The sequence below is a fragment of the Lygodium microphyllum genome, chromosome 13, assembly GCF_053477565.2.
Source record: "Lygodium microphyllum isolate KBCC chromosome 13, Lygodium_microphyllum_v1.1.10, whole genome shotgun sequence".
Classification (NCBI taxonomy): domain Eukaryota; kingdom Viridiplantae; phylum Streptophyta; class Polypodiopsida; order Schizaeales; family Lygodiaceae; genus Lygodium; species Lygodium microphyllum.
The window spans coordinates 31,178,996-31,204,449 of NC_141147.1; the positions used below are offsets into that span (position 1 = coordinate 31,178,996).

Genomic DNA, 25,454 nt, shown 5'->3' on the forward strand with positions numbered 1-25,454 from the left:
GTTGGGGTGCTATGAGAAGAATGGGTTCCAAAGGAAAGGATACCGTGATCTTTCAATGACTTACCGATTCTTGAAGATTCATGACCCGAAACCATACTATTATCCAGTTCCCGTAGATAAATGTAATACAACATTGTTCTCCCCAAACTAAATGTAAACAGTTGCTCTATCATCTTTGGAAATGTTGTAATCCAAAAGGGCTATGCCCATATGAATGCAATAAGACTTATTTTTATCAATGTTTGTTTCATCGATGAGAATTGATAAAAAGTTAAGTGGCTAGATTGCTTGGTTGATAGCTGAAATGGAGATGAAATATAAATCATAACGATTAACGAGTAATAACGTTAAGAAACCTTTATTCAGGCACAACCCCAGGTACAGATTTCCAGTTCGCCTCTTACATCAAGTACTGCTGTAATCCAGGAGAAGAAGTTTCTTCTCAAGCAGATTAAGCCGCCTGAATTTGACAGGAAAGGCAGAACTGTCCAAGCGGATGTTGAAATTTGGATTGAATCCATGGAGGATTACTTTGAAGCAGCCGGTACTGCACCTGCCAATCAGGCTATGCTCGCTAAGTTGAAGCTCACCGGCGAAGCCAGGCTTTGGTGGAAGCAATGGTGCAGAGATTAAGGGATCGCAGAAGGATCCGTTACCTGGGAAAAATTGAAAAAAGCTGTGCAAGGAAGATACCACCTGCGTATCGCACACAGAAAATGAATGAGTTCTACGAGCTGATACAGCTAGGACTTACTCTTAACGCATACTACTTTAAATTCGTCTCACTTCTTAAGTATGCGCTACAGATGGACATGACACAATAGGTGTCAAAATTTTGTGCTGGTTGAAATCCACCAGTGAATACTTGTCTCGAATCTATGCGCCCATCAGATCTACAGGACGCACTCATTCGAGCTGCGCCTATAATTCAGGAGGTGCAAGCTAGACCAAGAGGTAACAAATCTTGGTCTTATAATGACCCGAAGAGAGGAGTATTTAGGCCTCAAATGAAGAGAGTTCAAGGTCAGAATCGGGGATAAAGAAAGAAAGCAAGGACTAATAATGCCAACAGCTTTGTCCCTTCCCAAAGCAATGGCTGGAACTTCCGTTGTTTCCAGTGCAGAGCCAGGACATTTCAAGAGGCAATGTCCCAAGCTTGAAGGAGGACATCGCCAAGCACCTTTCCAAGGCAGGGAGCCGCTACCTGAGGCAGAGGAAAAACCGCCTATGTTGCCAACAGGGAAATATGCGAAGAAGAAGATCCAACCATGAAAGCAGAGTTTGAAAGGGCGACTGTCCATGCCACTCTACACAAGAAAGGCCCGAATCGCCAGTTCTGGGTGATTTAGACACTGTCGGATTATCAAGGTAAAGGTTTCAAAACCTTGATTGATTGTGGCAGTACACATTCCTTTATCTCACCAGCTTGTGCAAGAGGATTAGGAATAGCCACAGTAGAAGCACCTACCTTGCTTGTGGAATTAGCAAATGGTCGTGAGGTCACTTGTACCAGGAAAACTGCTAAGGTGGAATTCTTTCTGGGAGGAAAGACGACTTCGGTCAAATTCAAAGTCATGAACTTAGGCATCCATGAGTGTCTACTCGGAATGGATTGGCTTAAACCTAATGACGCCCACATTCATTGTGGAAAGGGCCAAATTTCCTTTTGGAACTCTGAAGGGGAATTGGTCACAACTCAAGGTGAGGTAGGAAAGCCAAAAATTCAATTGGCCAAAGCATCTTGGATTATAAAGGGAGTTAGAAAGGGACTACCTATCTACTTGATTAAGCTCAACAAGTTAGATCAGAAGCAGGAGTCTAGTGAAGGACCTTCATGGCTAAAGGAATACACGGACGTATTTCTTGAAGAGTTGACAGAACTCCCGCCTCAAAGAGAAGTGGATCATGAGATCAAGCTAGTGCCAGGAGCTGCGCCAATTGCAAAGAGACCTTATAGAATGTCCATCCCGGAAGCAATTGAGCTGAAGGAACAACTCAAGCAATTGCTAGATCAGGGCTACATCTGTCCTAGCAGTTCACCATGGGGAGCTCTAGTACTGTTCCAGAAAAAGAAAGATGGAACGCTTCGATTGTGTATTGATTACAGAGGGTTGAATCAATCAACTGTCAAGAACAAGTACCCTATTCCTAGAATAGACGAGCTTCTTGATCGTCTTCAAGGTGCGAAGATCTTCTCCAAGATTGATCTCAGGTTTGGTTACTATCAGATAAGGATCAAGGAAGAAGATATCCCAAAGACGGCCTTCAACACAAGATATGGACACTTTGAGTTTCTAGTTATGTCATTTGGGCTTACGAATGCGCCTGCCACCTTCAACAGGTTAATGCAGGATATCTTTAGGCCATATCTTGATGACTTCGTACTCATCTTCGACGACACTTTAGTCTATTCCAAATAGGAGGAAGATCATGAAACCCAACTTCGGATTGGTGTCCTTGAGACAATGAGGTCACACAAGCTGTATGCTAAGATGAAAAAATGTGCATTCTTCAAGCGTCAGATTGAATATCTGGGATTCATCGTATCAGCGGAAGGAATCTCAGTGGATCCGGCCAAAGTCAGAGATGTGCTAGAATGGCCAATACCAACAACTGTCAGAGAAATACACAGTTTTCTTTGATTGACAGGATGGTATAGGGTCTTCATAAAAAACTATGCTTTGATTGCAGCACCTCTGACGGACTTACTGAAGAAGCAAACATCTATTGCATGGTTAACTCTCGAACAAACCAGCTTTGGTAGATTGAAGCAAAGTTTGGTATCAACACCTATCCTAAAACTTCCAGACCTCAGCAAGGAGTTCGAGGTAGTAACTGATGCTAGCACGCTTGCCTTAGGATGTGTGCTCATGCAGGAAGAATTATGCTACCCATGATCTAGAACTGTTAGCTGTCATCTATGCTCTAAAGCTTTGGAGACACTACCTGTTGGGTAACAAGTTTACTCTAGTGACTGATCATAAGAGCCTCAAGTGGATCTTTATCCAGAACGAGCTCAATATGAGGCAACGTCGGTGGATTGAAGTGTTGGAGGAGTATGATTTTGATCGACCAGGAAAGAAGAATGTAGTTGCCGATGCACTCAGTCGCAAGGCATTCCTTAATTCTCTAATCTTGCAAAATCCATCAACAGCTAGATCTCTAGCCACAAAGGTGTCCATGCCAAACAATTCAATACTTGAGCTAGCTAGAGAGGAAGCATGCCATGATACAGCCTATTAGAAGATGCTAAGGGAGATCTCTATCAAGGATCAGGACCAAAAGCTACAGGCTAAGTATTATGAATTCTCTACCAATAGTGGACTTATCTACTATAGAACGAGGTTGTGTATACTGATAAGCCAGTCACTTAAGCAGAAGATATTGTGGGAAGCTCATGATTCCCCTTTCTCAGGACATCCTGGCTATGCCAAGACTCTCAATGCAGTTAGGAAGAGCTACTATTGGGAGAGGCTTAAAGGTGACGCTCTCAAATATGTCACTGAGTGTTTCTCTTGTCAATGTATCAAAGCCGAACATGTCAAAATGCCAGGAAAGGTACAACCACTCGACATTCCCCTAATGAAATGGGAATTCATCAGTATGGACTTTGTTGTTGGCCTACCCCAAGTTCAGGGAGGATACAACTCCATCATGGTTGTGGTCGACATGCTGACTAAGGTTGCAGACCTTATTCTAGTAAAGACAAACTATAAAGCCTCAGACATTGCAAGGTTGTTTATCAAGGAGATATTCAAGCTACATGGGCTACCCAGAAGAATCATTAGTGATCGTGATTCTCTCTTCACATCACACTTCTGGAGAGCTATCTTTGAAGCCATTGGGACTCAACTCTGTTTTAGTACAGCTTACCATCCCCAAACCGATGGTCAAACGGAGCAAGTCAATCAAGTTATTGAGGATATGCTTAGGGTACACTGCTGTCGTGAGCCAAAAAGGTGGATTCAATACTTACCTTTGGTGGAATTTGCCTACAATGCTTCTTACCAATAAAGCATTCAGATGACCCCTTTTCAAGCATTGTATGGACATGACTATCGAAGTCCCCTAAACTTCTCAGATCCAACCTTGAGGGTTGAAGCTTCAAGGCAGATGTTGGAAGAGATGGATGACAAAATAAAGTCAATAAGACAGGACATCCAAGCCGCCAAGGATAGACAGAAGGCATACACGGATTTGAAGCATCAAGATAGAATCTTCGAGGAAGGAGACATGGTCTTCATTCGCATACGCCCAAAGAAGAGTTCCCTATCCTTAGGGGATTGCAAGAAGCTAAGTCCAAGGTATTGTGGACCATACAAGATCCTCAAGTGCCTAGGACCTAATGCTTATAGACTGCAACTCCCTAAGAACCTAAAGGTTCATAATGTATTCCATATCAGCCTATTGAAGAAGTATGTACCTAATCCTAACCATGTACTTGATGACCAACAAGTTGTAATGCCTAGTCAAGGAGTCCTTGAGCTAAGGCCTGACAGGATCTTAGATGTTAGGGAGAGACAACTGAGATCCAGAACCTTGAGAGAATGCCTCATCCAGTGGAAAGATTATCCCGAGGACGATGCCACTTGGGTAGATGAAAGCACTCTCAACCATCAATATCCCCAGTTTATCTCGAGATGAGGACATCTCGATTCCTCCAAGGGGGAGAGAATGTAATACTTCTGTTGAAAATATTTCTAACCCGCGTGATACTCATGCAAGGGAATGCCGGCATCGAATAAATGGACGGTGCGATTGTACAATCTTTATCGGCATAAACAGACCAAAGAAAAAGGAACCGAATATCCTCGTATGAACCTCCTCTTGGGAGGAGGTCAAGAGGATAAGGATTAATGTATTTATGGCAAATTTTTTTAAATTATCCCCTCTTTTCTCCAGCCAAAGGCCGTGATGGAGGAGAGGGGTATCGCACGGATGACTAAGCTCCTTGCTGGAGCTCGTAGAAGGGGATAGGCCATGCAGGAGGCCGCGTGGGGGAGGGGAGGTACCTCTCCCTCTTGCTATAAAAACCATCGCTATGGGAAGGGAGAGAGGGAGCTGTAAGGGAGGAAGGAGGCTGTGATAATCGTGACGCTGCCGTGTGAGAGAGGGAGTGGAGCCGCCAGCTACTGCGTCAGCGCCGCCGCCTCAAGCTGAACACGCCTTCAAACGCCGTCCCAAATCGTTGCTTCATTCCGCGTTTTACCCGCCATCAATTCTTCAAAATCATCTCCTCTTTCCCCACGTGGTTATTGAGACCAGAGAAGCTTCCAAGAAGCTTCTTGGAAGCTTCTAAGGGGAGGGATCTAAGCCCCTTTTCCTATTGTCTCTCAAGCGGGTTTTTATAACCCCTCTCCCAGGATTTAGGCACCTTTCCGTGGTCCGCTTAAAACCCCCCTTTCCGTGGTTTTCCATAAGTCCTTCCCGAGCAATCTTTAAACTCCTTTTCCGCTTGGAGTTTAAGCCCCCTTGCCCCCCAAAACCTACCTTAGACCGGGTTTTAAAGACCCTTTCCGTGGGAAATCCCCACTCAAATTCATACTTACTTGCGGGCTCTTAAAAAACCTTTCTATTGCCCTTCTTAAGCGATCTCTTATAATCCCGGAAATTAGGTTTTTCTTTCCCTTGCATCCCTCTCGTTTCCCATTGTCCTTGAACCAAGTGTAGCATAAATCCGCTTTGGCCCTGGCGTTTCTGCGTAAAGTAGTTTGCTTGGGGTTCGACGCTAGTTGCCGTTTAGGAAATGACCATTAGGGAAATCCCTGATTGAGGTCGGTCCTAAGTTGGAACGGCCAGAATACTTCAGCTACGTGGCAGACGCGGAAAGTCTTAGATTGCAAACCCCGTGACATTCCATGGGAGTGCCGGGCGGAGCTTTCTAGACACCCTTTCCGATGGACTACTAAGATGTGTCCTGAAGAGAACCGGTGGACACATGACATACATCTCCTCCAATACTTGGCACCTTCTTTCTCAGGTGTCGCTTCGTGTGTGGTGCTCTTCCTCTTATTGCGTTTGGTCTCATCAGCCATTGTGAGCTATACCTTGATTTGCTACAAGAGTGACCTTTACCTGTGCTCCTTAGGAAATAATTTAGCCCAAATTCAATGTTGGCTGGCTGGCCACACAGATTTCTGCTCTTAAAATTCAAGTCTAAAGCCTTCAAATCTGAGCAGCTTCTTGAGGATAAATGGTCTCCAATGGTGGCTGAGAAATGGCCCCAAAAGTAGGTAGTAGCAACCCAACCTCTCTTTCTAAGACCTCCAAAATGCAAAAACGAGATGTCCCTCTTGCTTCAGCCCCAATTCAGGTTTCCCAAACTTGCATGGGCAAGTTTTGTCAAGTGGTAGCCTTCCAAATTAAATTTGTAGCATTCTCGGCCCATTAAATTAATTTTTAGAATATAAATTTTGATATTAATTTAATAATATTTTTGTCCCAAAAAAGTAATATAACCAATCAACAATTGAATTGGCTAGGCCAATTTATTAGCCAAATGATCTTGAGCACTTATCAGTCTAGAATTGGTTTTAATTAATTAATTACTATTAATTCCCTAGCATCACCATTGACACTAATGGCTAATTAAATGTTCTAGGCTAAGTTTGACACCCGGTACCACCTAGTATCTATCAGGCATAACTTATTACAACTTTTACCTTTGGCACCAATTGATATCTTGGGGTGTTGGTTCCCACACTATGAAATAATTAATGTGCATCTCACATGTGCCAGTCAGATTTGCACATTGTTTAGCTTTTAATTAAATGTTGAGTAAAACAATAAAATTTTGCATCCTCGTGAGACTGTGATAGATGGTATCTAAAGAGATCCAAAATTGTAGAATTTATTTTTTTTCATTGCCTATTTGTTTGTGGATGAAAGGAAGATGAGAATTTCAGCATAGTGTTCACGTTCTCAAACAATCCCTTCCAAAACAAAATAGTCATGCATCAATTTGGATCAGTGGTGATGGATTCTAACATGCCATTATACTTGGATAAAACTTATATAATACTTTCTTGTTTACGGAAAATTAAAATGATAGTCCAAATACCATCATTGCCGGTAGGTGTCCTTAGAAGATCAAATATGGTATCCACAGCAATGCTTTACCAAGGCCCGTCAGGAATGTGCAATGAATGCAACAATCCTTGAACCTTTTGCCCATCACGTTTGACCTTTTGACATACAATGCATGTGTGAACAAACTCCTCAACATCAGCCTGAAAGTTGGCCAAAAGGAAAAGTGCTCAATTACTTTCATCATAGCATCAATTCCTTTATGTCCTGCATAGGGAGGAGCATGATTTTCAATCAACATTTTGACCTTCAATTGCTTTGTGAGGCACAACTAACTATGCAGTGTAAGAAAGCTATCCTTTAAGAACATAGTGCTCATGCCGTCGGCCATTGCAAAGCTGATCATGCATATTTACAAATTTTGAATCATTAGCATATTGTTCTATGGTAACTGCTGAAATTTGGGGCTTCCTCGGAAGTGTGTTAGCTATGACATTTTCCTACCCAATTGTATAATCTGAAAATGAGAGAGGGAAAGTTTGCCCATCTCATATGCTTCTTAGAGAACTTCATTTGAACAAGAAAGTATCTTAAAGTTTGATGATCAATTTGCACGATGAGATCAGTCCCCAAAAAATAGTGTTTCCTTGTTGAAAGGGTAGAAATTACTGCGAGTAATTCCTCTCCTAAATCTTCAAATTTCTTTCACCAGCATGCAAAACATGAGTTTCATATGCCACCACATAACCCTCTTGCATAAGAATAGCTGCAGTGTTGTTACCACAAGCATTGCATTGTACCACAAATGACTTTCAACCCTTAGCCACCAAGAGGACATGCCCTTTTTTTGTAAAGCATGCAAAGGAGATGCAATTTCAGGAAAGTGTCAAATTAACCGACAAAAATAAGAGCATAACCCCAAAAAGCTTTGAACCCCATGAACAATTTGTAGGATCCATATGAATATCATTAGCTGAAGCAATATGACCAATAAATGATTTCATGAAATAAGCATGCACTCTTCTTATCATTAATGATCAGCCAGTGTTTTCTAAGTCATTGAGCAGAATGGCCAAATGCTTATGATTCTCTGCTTCATTCTTTGAATGCACTATCATGTTATCCAGAATGTACTCACAAATGTTCTATGTGGCCAAAGATCCTATCCATCATCTGATCAAATGTGGCTAGAGCATTTGTGAGACTAAATGGCACTATCTAGAACTCATGATCCAAACAAAGTCTTGAATGCTATCATTTACATCCATTGGTGTTATATGTATCTGATGGTACCCACTTCTTAAATCAATGTGCTTGAAAATAGTAGACTCCTGCAGTTCTTAATCGCGATTTTGTTTAGAGCATGATAGTCAATGCACATAGGCCATGACCCCCCTTCTTTTGCACCAATATAATAGGAGAGCAATATGAAGATGAACTGGGCTGAATCAACCCCTTTTCTAATAGCTCCTATACTCAACTCATTATGTCTTTCTTTTGGGCTGCACTGAGCTTATACAATGGGTTATTTAGTGGACTGTTGCTTGTTATTGAATCAATGGTATGATCCTCTAACCTTTCAAGTGGTAGTTGACCTAATAAAGACTGGAAAACAATCTTCATATTCCTTTGGAAATGCTATCACTCTTTCTCGAATTTAGATACATTACTAGTTGATTTATTATCATCATGACTTCTTGCCCATAACATCCACGTGTAACGAGAGTTGTCTCAACACATACTTGCTTAGACTCTTCATTAATCAATTACATGTGTCATGAATTAATGTGGTGTTATTTTACTCTTAAACCCTTGTTTAGTTGTAACAAAAACTTAACATTGCATGTGGATACATTGTCACGTGTTTAAGTGGCCAAGGTTCCCTGAACCTTGTGCATGTATAGTCCTCTCTTTGACGGTTTCCCTAGAGTCATTACTGATGACATAGCTGACACTGTGATGGACATCTCTACAAAATTGCCTTCGTCCTCAGTTCTGCTCTTTTAGAGGTCAGGCACACCTAGGATCTGAAAGGGGATATTAGCAGGGTCGTGGTCATCTCTAGTTTACAAGCCTTACATTGAGTTAGTGAGGGACATTAGGAGCTTTGTCCAGTCATGTTCAGTTTTGCTCAGTTTCATCCATTTTTATCTAGTTTTTCGTTAGTGCCCTTTTTTTGGCCTGCTCTTTTTTTTTTTTTTTTTTTTCCCTTGAGTTGTATGTGCTTACATTGGAGAGCTTGTTAGTTGGGCATTTGATCCTCAAGTGATTCTTTCTAGCATCCTTTCCATCTTCTTCACTCATAGTGTCGTCACTGCAGACACATTGTGCCATGTGCAAGGAGTACATTGTGCATGCCTTCTTCACCACTTTTATCGATTGTTAATTGCCTTCATCATCTCTCCAGAGTCCAATTATACTGTTCATACTTTTGCCATCTTTTGTTGAACTCTTTTAATGCTGCCGATTTCGATAATTGAATGGACAGTTCAATAGTATCAACTGGAACTCTGTTTTTGTTTGTATACCATCAGAATGCAGAGTAGTAACATATCATAATGATGATTATAGGTACTCTACAAGACTTTAAAGACCAGTTTCATGATTCCTAGGCGATTATTACTCACTGGAACTCCTGTGCAAAACAATCTGTCTGAACTCTGGGCATTATTTCACTTCTGTATGCCTTCAGTTTTTAATAGCCTGGAGGACTTCCTTTCAGCTTTCTCAAAGGTAGCTGTTTCTGGTATGTTATTGCTAACACAAATATTTAGCATATCATGTATGACTCTCTCTCTCTCTCTACACACACACACCCCCACCTACCTGCCCCCCCCCCCCCCCACCCCCCCCCCCCCCCCCCCCCCCCCCCGCACAACATATGTACTCACACACACACACACACACATAGCTCCTCTAAAGTTTTTTATGGGTCAAGTAAAATAATTTGCCATATATTGCATTGCTATATGCATTGGCTGTATCTTTGTGTGAAATGGTATCTTGGGTATTTGAATCCATATGGGGCTAGGTCTTGTGTTCGTAGTGCTGCCACTCTCATTCACTAGTTGGATATGATAAAGCATTGGAATCAGCTTGCGAAACCTCATTTGACAATCTAGTGTGCTAGCATCCCATGCTCCACATGTGGGTGTAAGGTTCTCATCCTAGCAAATATCTCACATTTAAACGTTGCTCTCTTAGAGAGGACGACTTTCTTTTTCTCCATTCTAGTGAATTTCAAGGTTAGCATTTGTGCTCTAGGCATGTCCTTGGATTGTCCCCATGTAGTTGCAATGGGTACATCTGATGTGTCTATCTTTGCACCAATTGTATTTGCATCATGCTATGGGCTTCCTTTTCCTTCGCATCGAGTGACCCTCAAATATAGCCATTTTCTAGCAGAGTCTTAATCATGACCTTGTAAAGAAATGCCCTAACATAGGAACACAAATACAATCGTATGACAAAAGACAAATTGATAACAAAACATAGTTAGGGTTAGGGTAACTTAGAGACAATGAACATAATGAATAAGAAACTGAATGAATCTGAATGATACAACGCTCATGCAGCAAACACACTATGCAGTGAAGAATACTAACCCTCAAACTCTTGTGTCTTGAGGACTCGGGTAGAGAGTATGAGTTGGAGAGTGAGTCATACTTTGATGGATCTCGAGACACAGTAAGGGCAGTCTCCAAAGACTTTGGTAGCAACAAATGCAGCAATGTGGATGCCGGATCTGCGTCAACCAGAGAAGAGAGAGAAAAACAACAAATGCAGATTTTGGATTTGACATGGCAGTTGGCAGAGTGGGAGCAACTAAACACAAGTTTTATGATGAAGACGAGCATGTAGGATCAAAATGTAGGCAGTTAGGGGGTTGTCCATAGCAGGCGACAGCTCTAGGAGAGGTGCCACGTGCAGTAGACAGGTTGCTAGTAGCAGACAGAGATTTTGGGAGTCATTACAGTAGGCGACAACTGATGTGGACAGTAAACTGTGAAGGAAGGTTGGTAGATAAGTAGTAGAAGGTAGGGGATGATGAGGGGCAGCTCTAGCTGAGATATACTCCGTGAATGGTAGGTGGATAGTGAAGCTAGAGCACTTGCAAACTGCAAAAACGAGATTGGACCAAGTGAGAGGGCAAGCTGTCTATTTATAGAAAATTTGGGGCCTCCCAAATCAAGGTTTACATGTGGGACACTGAAACTTTCTTGAACTGCGTATGTTTAAAAGAAATGGATAAAATTCATTAGTTAACTTGAGTTTTTGAGTTGTTTAATCAAGACTGATGATATTTTGGCTCAAGACCCCCTCTCAAGCCCAAAACTGGAATTAGAGAGGGACTGTAAACAAGCCCAAGTTGACGTGCACCTTTTTGTCCGATGCCCTGGTTGCTTTGGGGTGGGACGCCTTGGGGTAAAATTGTACTTGAGCTTTTCTTATAGTCCCTTTTTTTGGTTCTAATTTTTGGGCTTGAGAGGGGATGTTGAGCTAAAAACTCATTCCATATTGATGAGCTCTTTAAAACATCCCCAAAACATGTAAATTACCAGAAATGTCATGAAATGGGAAGCGATTCTAGAGAGTTTCTATGTCTCACACGCAAAACCCTAATTTGGGAGGATCTTTTTGCATCTGTAAATAGATAGGCTGCCCACCATTCAGCCCATCCTTGTCTTTTAGGTTCCGGCCATCAACTGTCTTCCACTAGCACTCCAACCCCCAGCAACCACTGCTACGTTGTCTACATTGTTGCCTCACCTCTGATTGTTGTCAGTAATGAGCTACCATAATCTTTAATAGATCATTTTTGTATTTTCAACACTTTTCTTCATCAGCCTCTGCTCCGATTGGTAGTTATTGTACTTGGGATCCGTCTTCAATGGACGAATGGGTTGTTGAAGTTGTTCATGTACCACACATCGAGTGGAAATTGTGCCAAATGGAGTAGGGTCAATAGTGGGAGGCATAGCCCCATTGGATGGTCCAGCAAGAGTACAGATGGTTGTAGTGGTTTGTTGAGGTTTCTTAGGAGGAAGACCTTGGGCATTGGTACAACACTCCTCGTCTACATGCGGTGGCACATGTTGCACTTAATGGGGGAGTCACCATAGTTACGTAAAACGACTTGAAACGACACTTAGGAAAGGGTGAAACGCTAAAATAGGTCGAAATCTCTTGAAACATGTTTCCTAAATCGAAACGTTTCGTAATCCTGAAATGGTGCCGCGTGGTGTTTTAGACCAAACCTAAAACATTTTGGAAAACATTTTTGACATAAAAGGTCTGCATGGAATAGGATGCAATGTTTATGGTCAAAAAATTGAAAGTTTGTATCCTTTTCAAGATTCCTTCTTTGTCCACTTTGTAGTCATATAATCCTTGATTCTTCCATTTTCTTAGATGGATAGCTCTCTAGTACATTTGGTGGACCCATAATGCCTTCATTTTTGCATTAGCCTCGGGTATCGGTGGACATGTGGCCCATGTTCAAGGATTTGTGTTATGGAAAATCTCTTCCATGGTTTTAGAAGACTTGGTCCTCCCTAATGTGGCTGGTTCTTGGCTGGATATTGTTCATTCTAACCCTATTTTGCCGCTTGCATGATGTTTGTGTGCTAGGTTTTGGTAGCCTTTTGGCTTGACTTGTGAATTCCTAGGATTTTTATGGTTAGAGAGAGAGAGAGAGAGAGAGAGAGAGAGAGAGAGAGAGAGAGAGAGAGAGAGAGAGAGACGGCGACATGCCTGCCCTGTTCTTGCTAACTCAGGGCAGATCGCCTGACCTGCAAACTGCCGTTGACGACCTGCAGACCCAGCCGTCTGCCTGTCGGACACTGACCTTCTTGTGCCTCGTCACATCCCCAAGGTCATGTAGACCCGGGGGGCTGCACCTTGCGTCTCTGACTTTCAGCGCCCTACCCTATTCTTGCTGACTTAGGGCAGATTGCCTGACCTGCAAATTGCCTTGTCTTTAGTCTGACGACCTGCAGAACCACAAAACCTGAAGACAGGCAACCTACCACAAAATTGGCAGACACTGACGACATGCGTGTAGACACTGATGACTTGCTTGTAGACCTTGACGACTTGCCACGAACCAGCAGACATTGACACCCTGCCTATTGTGCCACGAATTGACAGCAAACCCACACATCATCTGCCCCTACACGTTGCCACACAGTGAGAGAGAGCATGAGCGAGCAAGGTCCAGTGCAGGGTCTGTTCTGCCTGAGAGAGAGAGAGAGAAAGGCCTGCGCCGTTTCTGCCTCCCGTGAGCTCCTGGCTCAGCATCTGACCGGCACAAGTAGTGATACAACATGGCTGGTCTGGATATGGCTTTTATAGACCAATCGGTGGCAGCTCTTGGTCTGGATTCTGATACAAAGGAACCAGAGGATATGGTTCCTTGCACAGAGGAGATGCTCCCTAATCCTGACTTCCAACTTGCGGGCAAACGCACCAAGCATACTTTGGAAGAGACAATGGATCATCAGGAACGTTCTCATGCTCAGGTTGCCTCTGATTCTGTGGATTCTCACGATGTTGACTAGGAGCATTTGTTGGAGTTTGCCAACACTCTGCTTGGCGATTATGTTCAACATAATCATGAGGCGTTTTCTGACTCTGGAACTGAAGATGTTCTGGAAGCCACTGTGGACCTGAAAAATGTATTGCGCTCATTTTTAGTGTTTTATGGACGTGCTGTTATACTCTTCTTCACTGGTAGGATCCCAGTGCTTTCCCGTATTCGCCAGTGGCTGCACAGTTTGCTACAAGGGAAGTGTGTTGAAGAGATTTTTGTTGGGCCCCGAGGCTTTATGAGGTGCTGTTGAAATCCGAGAAGCATCATGCCGATCTGTTGACTAAACTGCCATTGTTCTTTGATCGCCGTTTGGTCCATGTTGTGCCATGGCGCCCAATGGCAGATTTTCAGTGCTTGCTTCAACGCGAATGCCCGATGTGGGTTGAAGTGGAAAACTGTCCGGCTGTCTATTAGCCACTGTTAAAGGATGCCATGGCCGTGGTGGACACTGTTCTGGTCCCCCCAAGCCTTAGGGCCATGAATCGAAACCGTTTGTGTATGTTATGGGACACTGCTAGGAAAAGGCCTGCTTGGTTACATCTTAATTGCTCTGGGATGCATCCTTTGCACTTACGTTTGAAATGGGGTAACTTTGCGGGGCATTGCTTTTCGTGTGGAAAATTGGGTCATTTTATGGCCGAATACCTAGAGAAGCAACCGACTTCAGATGCTGAGCATGTTGTGCTGCCCATGGAAGATATGGTGCTTGATGCTCCGTCGCAGGATGCAACCCAGCCACCTAAAGTTTTGAATAAAGGTAAACAACATGTTTCGGGTTTGGATTCCCGTGGCAATGACTGGGTAGATGTACGTGCAAAAAAAGGTAAAAGGTTTGATGCTGGCATGGCGGATACTGTGCCTACTACTTCACAAGATTCCATGCACACTTATATGCGCAGGAAAGAAATGTTGCTTTCAGAGCACACTGCTTATGCTATGGTTTCTTCTGCTCCCCGTAATCAGTCTACTAGGAAAGTATATACGGACGGTTCAAAGGGTCCACCTGCTAAGTTGGCTTTTGATACTAGAGGTAACGTGATTACCCCATGGGATTGTCGTTATCCCCGTTCCATCCCCAAGACAGTGGATATACCGTCTATATCCAAATCTGGCCGTCAGAACTTTTTTGCGGTGTTAGCTGATTTTTTGGATGAGGGAGTCCTTGACATTCTAGCAGAACAGGTTAAATCGAGGCAAGCTGTCAGACTCAGAAGATGAAGAAGACTCGAGGAAAGCAGTCCGATACTAAAATGAGCACCAGATCCCTGTCACCTCCCAACCTCGCCTAGTTCATTGCTGGCCACTCTGATCGTGATCCGATTGCCAGCCGTCAAACCTTGGTGAGTTCTACTATTGTTGGACTCTCTTTAATTCTAGGCTCCCCTAAACCCCGTTCGGGCGCCCAAGGCCTCGGACGGTCATGCCTCGTGCATGTTTCTCTTAATTTACCTTATAAATATAACATTTCCTTCCCCTTAAGAATCGGTTTCGTCCTCGAAAACGATACTTGGAAGGTCTAACTGTAAATTGGGAAACCTTTTCTTTAAAGTTCTTACTCGCTCCCATGTTGAGCTTTCTATTGAACAATCTTTCCACTTAACCAAACATTCTTGATAAATAGTATTCCTTGTTCGTCTATTACGAACATTTAATATTCTTTCTGATTCATATGGATTAGATTGGTCATTTAATAGCTCCTCAATATTATCATTTAAGATTAGATTATCCAAATCACCCAGCTTCTTCCTTAACTTACTTACATGAAAAACTGGATGTATTTTACTACCAGCAGGTAGTTGGATCTTGTAAACCAGTTCTCCCACCTTTTTAAGTATTATGAAAGGACCACAATACCTCGGTGAAAGCTTTGGACATTGTCCCGTTTTCATGGTTTTGGTTTGTTTAGGCACCTTAAGATAGACCAATTCTCCTTCTTCAAAGGAGATGTCTCTTCGGTGAGGATCTGCATATGCTCTAGCTCGATTTTGAGCTTTTTTAATATTTTCTTGAGCAAATTTTAACATACTATTCATATCCTCCAAAAAATCCTTAGCTGCCTGAACCTTTTCCTTATGCAGTAGGGCTGCATAAGGAGCTCTGGGCTGAAACCCATACATTAACATAAATGGACTATATCTAGTGGAAGAGTGCTTGGCACTATTATATGCAAACTCTGCTATCGGTAGATACTCTTCCCAATTAGTTTGCCTTTTACTTACATATGCCCTAAGCATATCTTCAAGGATTTGGTTAACCCTTTCAGTTTGCCCATCAGTTTGCGGGTGATCCGCCGTACTCATGCTAAGTTTAGTATCCAACTTCCTAAATACCGCACGCCAAAATTGACTTTCAAATTTCCTATCCCGATCAGAAACTATATTTGCCGGAAGGCCATACAATCGGTATATGTTCTCTACGAACAATCTAGCCAATTCAGGTGTTTTAACATCAGTTGAAGTTGGAATGAACCTAGCCATTTTGGTTAACCTATCCACAATCACCCATACAGAGTCGTGCCCCCTCTGTGTTCTAGGTAAAGCAATAATAAAATCCATGGAGATACTCTTCCATTTTCCCAAAGGAATCTCTAATGGATGAAGAAGTCCTCCCATTTTCAATCTTTTAGCTTTATTAACGTGGCATTTATTACATTTGACCACATAGTCAAGGACGTCCTTATTCATTCCAGGCCAATAGAACTGCCTTTTAATAAGACTATAAGTCTTATTAACTCCTGGATGTCCCGCGCTAGGGGTATCATGACACACAAAGAGTATCTGGCGTCTTATTTCTGTATCTTTCGGGACACATACCCTACCCTTGTAGAGTAAATAACCATTATCAATGGTAAAATTCTTCCACTTGAATCTGGTTTGAGCAACCCCTAATGCTCCATTTCCTTGTTGAACATCCTCAGATATTCCTTCCTCAGTAGAAGCACTTTCATTTGGATCCCCATTTTTTATTGCTTCCCATATGTTGGATTATGCCGGATCAACCTGGCATTTCCCTTTTAAAGATTCAAGCAAATTGGAAGTGAACTGAGTAAAACTCAATTCATTAATGATGGGCATTCTGTTGAGTGCATCAGCTACTATATTATACTTTCCTTTTCTATATCTTATCTCATAGTCGAACTCTTGGAGGAGTTCGGCCCATCTGGCTTTATGCCCGTGTAGACCCGGTTGATCATTAAGCCACTTAATGCTTTCATGATCCAATAAAATCAAAAGTTTGGCACCGTACAAATAGTGCCTCCATTTCTTCATTGCATGTACTGTTGCATACAGCTCCCTCTCATAAACAGAATAATTCTGTTTTGCACAGTCTAATTTCTTGCTTTCAAAAGCAACTGGTCGATCTTCTTGTAATAAGACTGCGCCTATCGCCTTATCATTGGCATCAGTTTCAACCACAAATGGTTTATTGGGATCCACTATTAATAATACTAGAGCTGTAGCAATAGCTAGTTTAATTTTTTGAAAACTTTCATTTTGGTCTGTTTCCCAATTAAAGCTCTTTCCTTTCCCTTTAAGTTGGTCTGTCATTGGAATAACTATTTTGGCATAATCTCGAATGAATCTATGATAAAATCCAGATAAACCTAGGAAGATCTGCAGCTCTTCCAGGTTCCTTGGAGATAGCCATTCAATAATTGCCCTAACTTTTTCTGGATCCATCTTGATTCCCTCTTTCGAGATAATATGCCCCAAATATTTGACCTCTTGTGCAAAGAATTCACATTTAGTTTTCTTCGCATAAAGGGAATGTGTTCTTAACAGTTGGAATACTAATTGTAAGTGTTCCAAATGTTTTTCGCTTGATTTACTAAAGATCAAGATATCATCCAAGAAGACTACTACAAAATGTCCTAGATAGGGCCGTAAAACACTATTCATCAGCTTCATAAAGGTAGTTGGTGCATTAGTGAGGCCAAAAGGCATCACCAAAAAAATCATAATGCCCGTATCTAGTACGAAATGCTGTCTTAGGAACATCTTGTGCCTTAATTCTTACTTGGTGATAGCCTGATCTTAAATCTATCTTTGTGAAGAATTTTGCCCCTTGTAATTGATCAAAAAGATCTTCCATTCTGGGCATAGGAAATTTATTCTTCACCATTATTTTATTAAGTGCTCTATAGTCAACACACAAAGTCGCATAGAACCATCTTTTTTCTTTACTAATAAAATTGACGAAGCCCAAGGTGAATTACTGGGTTGAATAAACCCTTTATCAAGGTAATCCTTAATTTGTCTTTCAACTTCTTGGTGCTGTGTTTCACTTAACTTATAAGGTGGTTTAGAAATAGGGTGAGTATCCTTATGTGTGTCAATTAGGTGATTTATATCACCCCTATCTGGTGGAAGGCCACTTGGTAAATCAGAAGGAAAAACATCTTTAAATTCATCTAACAAACTGCTTAATTCATTATTTACATTCAACTCACAAACATAAGAAAATTGTTGCTTTATATTACAGAAAGTAAAAGTGTTTTGTACAGGAAGAGACCATAACATGTATACCTCACAAACTTCCTTCTTTATCAGCTTTTGAACTTCAGTAGAACACATCAAAGGATTATCAGATACTTCATGTTCACCTTGAATGACAAAAGTCTTACTATCCCTTTCGAATTCCAGTGTATTATGATAACTACGTTTTAAGGATGGTTCCAATCCCCATAGCCACTCCCTCCCTAGAGCAATATCAGCTCTTTCCATGTTCATGATTTGGAAATCAAGTTTATCTTTATATCCTTGAATCTCAATTTCCAAATTGGATACCATTGTATCCCATATTTTATTATCTTGACCTTGCATCATACGAACAACATATTGATGCCTACTCTTTGGTTGGGGAAGTTGCAATTTTTTGACAAGTGCATAATTTATAAAATTATGTGTAGCAGAGTCATCAATCATGACTCTAACCCTCTTTCCAGCTATCAATCCATGCACTCTAACTAAATCATGTGGCCCAAAGGTAGGCTGCCACATAGAAGTTGACATACAACACTTGTTTTGTACATCCATGTGCAAGACCTCTAAAGATTTATACCTTTCATGCCCCTTTAATTCTAAGGTCTGCACTACATGGATTTGTTTTTCTTTTTCCTTGCCCTTGTCCTTATCCTTTCCTTTGTCTTTTCCCTTTTTCCTTTGAGGGCAATTCCAAGCAGCATGGTTAGGGGATAGGCAATTGAAACACAACTTTTTTTTTTTTGGCCTTATCAAAGTCGTCTGGACTTAACTTTGGCCTTACATATTGTTTCTTTTCAAAAGGTTGTTTTTTACCCTTAAAAAATGACATTTTTCTTTTAAATTTGCCTACAAATTTTGAGGTTTCCAATTCCTTAGACTTGGGCTCCGTATCAGTGAGACTAGTGAGTGTACCTGGACGCATACTATCTTCATTGATTAATGCAAATTTAATTGCCTCTTCCAGCGTCTTAGGTGAACTCCTTTTTACTTCCTTTTTACAGGCTTTATCTAGTCCCCTAATGAATCCTCTTGTCTTTTGAAATTCATCTATTCCTTTCAATTTGAGGATTATCTCACGATATTCCTCCAGATATGTCAGCATGGGTCTTCCCTTTTGTCTGACATAATCCCAATCTTCCCAATTTCTTTCCATTTCATTTTCAAGAAGGAATTCTTTCAAAAAGACGGATTCAAATTGAGCCCAAGTTTCAGGTATTTTATTTGCCTCCTTTAAAGTTCGCCACTATTTATATGCTTTGGGCCCCAAAGTTAAACTAGCCTCCAGTGCTTGGAGAGAAAATTAAAGATTGTATCATTTCTATCTTTTTCCTCCCCGTGAAACTGAGGGGGTTTCATATCTTTTAGAACTGGATTATCCCTCAACTTGTGGTGGGGTTCTTTAGGATCTCGCATAGTCACATCTAAATCTTTCGATGAAGATGGGACATCCGAGGTTTCTATCTTATTTTTATCCCTTTCTAACAGTAAAGTTAATTGAGATTTTATTTCAATGAGTGTTTGAGTTAAAAATTCCATTTGAACCCCTTGAGCCTGCACACGAGCAGTAAGATCATCAAATTGTTCTCATGTAGCAAAGAATTCTTCCCACTGTTCCTCTTGCATTTCCGATTCATGGGGATCTACCATAGGGTGGTTCCCAGAACTAGAACCTTCCATTACTCCCTCTTTCCCTTTTTCTGCCATTAATACACTGGAATTGGAAAGCAAAGATAAGAAATTTGCATACAAAGTAAAGTACTTCCTTGATTATAATGGCAGACAACTGTTGCTGGTTTCGTAAATAAACCCGAAGAGTAAGGAACAAATTTTGCCTTCCCAGACTAAAACAGTAAACCAGTCACGCTGGAAATGAAGTTCTTCGCAAAAAACGGGACTATCACGTGAACCACCAATATGTCTTTTATTTGTAGGACGAGTGTGACTAATTTCAGTCAGCTGGTGGCGAACTGTTGAATGATTGCTCTTCCCAGACGATTGGTGTGACGTGAGGCACATGAAACTGCTCTCCCAAAACGATTTGTATGACGTGAGGTACGCAAGAGGGCACGTGAACTCTGTCTCACGTATTATTCTTCCTGCGACGTCTCACATAGAGAGACGTCCCGTTACGGTGTCTCACGCTCCTTGCGACATCTCACGGTCCGTGGCACGTCTCACGCCTTTCACTTTCCCATACGGCCTATCACACTTTTACGGCGTCTCTCTTTTCGGCCAGTAATAACATACGATGGGTGACATATCCGTCATTTCGCCTAGCCTCAAACGTATCCGTCAATTCGCCTGGCCTCGCTTGAAAGGAACTTCACGAATGGCTCTGATACCAATGTCAGACTCAGAAGATGAAAAAGACTCCAGGAAAGCAGTCCGATACTAAAATGAGCACCAGATCCCTTTCACCTCCCAGCCTCGCCTAGTTCATTGCTGGCCACCGTGATCGTGATCCGATTGCCAGCCGTCAAACCTTGGTGAGTCCTACTATTCTTGGACTCTCTTTAATTCTAGGCTCCCCTAAACCCCGTTCGGGCGCCCAAGGCCCCGGACGGTCATGCCTCGTGCACGTTTCCCTTAATTTACCTTATAAATATAACACAAGCTGTGCCTCGTACCTGATTTTCTTTTTTGAATACACATGAAGATAGCCACGTGGAATGTGCGAGGCATTTGTTCTTGCCATAAGCAATATGGCATGTGGAGTGTATTGCATGAGAATCAGTGGGATGTCTTGTGTGCTGTTGAGCACAAGAGTCACGGTGAAGCAGGAAAAGTTATGGATTGCCATGGGTTTCGCTTGTTTTATTCAGGGATACATGCCATGTATTTTGGTGTGCTTATGATTGTACATGAGAAATATCAGCCTGTTCTTATTAAAAATGATTTACATGGCCGTTTTGTGGTGATTGAAGTTTTATTTGAAGGAGAGATCTTATGGTTACTTGGCCTCTATGCTCCGAATGATCCTTTATCCCGCCGGGATCTTTGGAATACTTTGCAGACCTCCTTGTCACTTAGCAGATGGGGTTTTTTGATGGGGGATTTTAATATGTGTGTTGATTCTTCACAGTCCACAGCAGAGCATTCGGTGATGGACACTCCGAAAAGTCGTGTGTGGAATGCGTTTGCTCTTGCCGTACTTAAGCAAGATCTCTGGTCTTGGCTACACCCTTCTTCTACAGGGTTTACTTTCAATTGTGCGCAGTATGCAACTAGATGGTCGCGGTTGGACCGCATGTACATCATGCAGAATGATGATTTTTTTCCTGAGATGCTCGAAATGAAAGTGTTGCAGCAATATGCCTTGTCGGACCATTTTCCTCTACAGCTTGAGATGCTTGCACAACCCATTGTACCTTTTAAGTAATTTCTGGATAGACTCCCTTTGCGTTTCAACTCGTCTTATTTGAAGCACTCAATCTTTCAGGGCTATATGCAACAATTGATTCATAGATTCTTATTGGACTTCTCCTCTGAGGGCAATGCTTCGCTTGAACGATTGCTCTCTAATGTGCAGCCGGTTGTTCCGTAGTATGGGATCCATCATGCCTCTCTTTGTCGGTGGCATCGACAAGCAGCGGAGGACTTACTGGCTTTGGTTCATTCTCTGCTGACACTCCAGATGATGTATTTCTGCTGCCACTGGCGATGCGTTTGGCTGATCTTATTAAAGAGTTTCAGTTGAAATCTTATCAGCAGGCCAAATTGCAAAATTTGATTGAGAATTTGCAAGATAGTGCTTGTCGGACTCATAAGTTCTTTCGAGCTCTACATGCATCTCCTGCTCGAGAGATTATGACTAGACTCCAGGATGCAGAAGGTCAAATGGTCATTGATCCTCAAACTATTGTGAATATGTGTAGGAATTATTTTCTAGACCTTCTTGGTTCTACTCCTTCACCTTCTGACCAAATTACTCATGTCGGCTCAGTTTTCTATGATTTGGTCCGCAATCAGGTTCCACATGACATGCAAACTACTTTGGAGACAGATATTCGTGAGGCGGAGGTTAAAGATGTTTTGTTACACTTGCCCAAGGATAAAAGTCCCGGTTGGGATGGTCTCACCAATGAATTCTTTGAGGTTTTTGCTACCTGACTGGTGAAACCATTGACGGCTATGTTTCAGCAGGTTTGGGAAACGGGGTTCATGCCTTCCTCATGGAAAGAATGACTTATCAAACTGCTTCCAAAAGTTCCTTTGCTGTCAATGTCGAAACATTGGAGACCAATTTCTTTGATGGGTTCGATGTATAAAATCTTTTCCAAAGTGATGGCGAATTGGCTCCACAAGCATCTTCCAGCCATTGTGCATCCTCTTCAATATGGTTTCATTAAGGGCCGAAACATTTTGCAGAATATCTTAAATGTGCAAATGTCTATTGACTATGCAAGGCACTCTAATCAGGAAGTGGTATTGATTCAATTGGACGTGGAAAAGGCTTTTGATTATTTAGACTGGTCTTTCATTGCAGAAGTTATGTCTACTATGGGCTTTTGTACTCGGATGTCCCGCTTAATCTACACCATTAGTGCTGCGGCTTCTTCGCGAGTTATGCTAAATGGCGGTGTTACCGAGCCATTTGTCCTTGCACGCTCTGTGAGACAGGGTTGCCCTTTGAGTCCTCTCTTCTTTGCCCTTGCGACTCATCCGGTTCTTTCGATGTTATCTTCTATGGCAGCTTTGACTTAGTTGGCTAGATTTTCGCTTCCTTTTCGACAGCACTTCATTAGTCAATCTTTGGCTGATGACAGCTTTATGATTTTGCGTGCGGACAAGGATAATCTTCGCAAAGCATTAGATGTTTGGACGCTCTTTGGTTAGGCGTCTGGTCTTCATATCAATGCTTTCAAATCAGCCATTCTCAGTTGCACGGAGTCAGATTTACACTCATTGGGCTGGCAAGGACTAGTTGTTCCCCGTGGTTCCATTGTCAGGCATCTTGGGTACCCTTTGGGTGTTGACGTTTGGCCAAAGCAACTACTAGAGTGGATTTCACAAAAACTGGCAGCCAAGTTTCTGTATTGGAAGTCGCAGCCTTGCCCCTTCCATGTTCGCCTCATATAATATAAAATCACTTGCAAGGAAGGACACTCTTTTATCATTAACCCTCTTTCTTCCTTAGAATAGTCTTTGGAACAAGTTTCTGCTCTAACAAGCATATATTTGAGCATAGTAACTATTTTAAGGTTTATTCTACGATTAGTAGTAGTATATATGCAACCATCAAGCTAGAGATCATACTTTGGTATCTGTGGAGATCCCAATCTCATGTCCTCATAGAGATTGTAGTGTGCAATAGTGTGGAGAGAAGATTGGTGAGTTGTAAATGGTAAAGGGGAATTTTATTGACGATGGAGAGAAGATGAGGTGAATCGCCAATCCTATTCTTAGTGAGTGCAATCTACCCATAATCGTGGTCGTCGTGGTCGTGGTCGTGGTTGTGGTCATGTTTCTGGTCGTGGTCGTGGTCCTAGTCGTGGTCGTGGTCATCGTAGTCATAGTCGTTGTCGTAGTCGTGGTCGTGATCGTGGTCGTGGTCATAGTCGTAGTCGTATTCGTAGTCGTAGTCGTGGTCGAGTGGTCCAATTGTGCCAGCAGCCCCAGTATCTAAGAAAGTGAAACAAGATCTTCATATGCGACTGTGCCGGTGTGGGGTATTTGGGCCGTACAAAAACCCAATCAAAAGGGCTTAGCGAGAAACCAACCATTACTCGCCAAACCGCTGACAAGAGTGACCAGATATTCTTAGCGAGAGGGCAAGAAATAAATCAATGATGGGCCAATTCCACACTAGTGGTGCAAAAGAAACAATTGCCGTTAGAGATTCGACGCTTGGAAAGGGCGGAAGCAAGAGGAAGACCACCAATCATCACCCTCCAAAGAAAGATCTTACATTTGAAAGGTGTCTTGTTCAACCAGCCCTCCATCACAGTTGCCTTTCACCAGGACTGAGATTTACGCAATCCCCATACAGTATTAGCTTTAGTAACCAGCCATTGATGATCTTTAATCAAAAGATGATACACCTGGTTAGCTGAGGCCTTTTCCAAATTCAACCGACCTGCAAGGTCCCAGTCCTGCCAAGGACGATCCAAAGCAAGGGCAAGAAACGATTGTCTGCTCTGGAGCAGTAGCAAAAGATGTTCCCATAAATCACGGTATCCACGAGGGATTCTGAAAAGCCTCCTGGCTGTATGAAACGATATCAACACATTGCGACTGGCCAGGGTGGCATCTGCAACTAAAGTCAAGCCCAAACGTGCCATGCGGTTAAATTTTGGTCTGAGCTCATGTTTGCCATCCCAAGAAAGTAATCGTGAGGCTACTAACAATTCCAGTTGAAAAGAGTTAGTATGTAAGTGGTCCTCCGCTGGATGCCAGGGAGCCTTCTGGAGAACCAATTTCCAGGAGCATACCAAATGAGCAAGTAGGGATGAGGAAGGACTAGAAAACCGAGAGTCTGCATTAAGAACATGCCACCAGGAGCTCCGAATTTGGGTATTACCATGCACAAGCCCGTAATCCTCAAGAAAATAACGGGCTATAACGACCCACGGGTGATAATCCAAGCACATGGCACGAAAAAGAGACAACGAAGAGCCAGCATATGAGTTTCGGCATCCAAAATATCCCCACCACCTATGAGTTTGGGGGTATATGCATGCGACCAAGAAATCCATGAAATGCCTGCATGCAAGGAGTCCTTCTTCCATAACATGAAACGAATGTACTGAGTAAGAGCATTCAAAGTAGTAGTAGTCCAAGGCAGCAATGGCAAGAAATTTGTGAGCATTGGCGACCACGACCACAACCATGACCACGACCACCACGACCACGATGACTACGACCACAACTACGACTATGACTACGACCATGACCACAACCACAACCACGACCACGACGACTACTACCACGACCACGACCATGGCTACGACGACCACCACCACCACCACCACCATGACTACGACTACGAATACGACTACAACGACTACGACTACGACTACAACGACTACGACTACAACGACTACGACTACGACCACGACTACGACTACGACTACGACTACGACCCCGACCACGGCCACAGCCACGGCCACGGCCACGGCCACGACCACGACTACCACTATGACTACGACAACCACAACAATGACCCACGACCACGACCACGACTACGATGACCACGACCACAACTACCACGACGACCACGACCACGACCACAACCACGACCACTACCACGACGACCACGACCACGACCTTTCTTTTTGATTCGGCCTCTAATGTTCTGGGACATATTGCGAGGCTTAGAGGTCTACTGCATTGGCAATTAGATCTCATTCGGC

The 25,454-nt window shown here is 42.5% G+C and overlaps 1 protein-coding gene across 4 annotated transcripts in view; it reads left to right on the top strand.

Moving 5' to 3' along the window:
- The window catches only part of ASG3 (SNF2 domain-containing protein / helicase domain-containing protein), a 164,752-nt gene that overhangs the window by 68,413 nt on the left and 70,885 nt on the right, over window positions 1-25,454 (top strand). For all 4 annotated transcript variants that reach the window (XM_087690912.1, XM_087690913.1, XM_087690915.1 and 1 more), the window contains one exon: window positions 9,598-9,772. In XM_087690912.1, coding sequence (XP_087547038.1) covers window positions 9,598-9,772 — 175 coding nt within the window. The remainder of the gene's footprint in view (window positions 1-9,597; window positions 9,773-25,454) is intronic.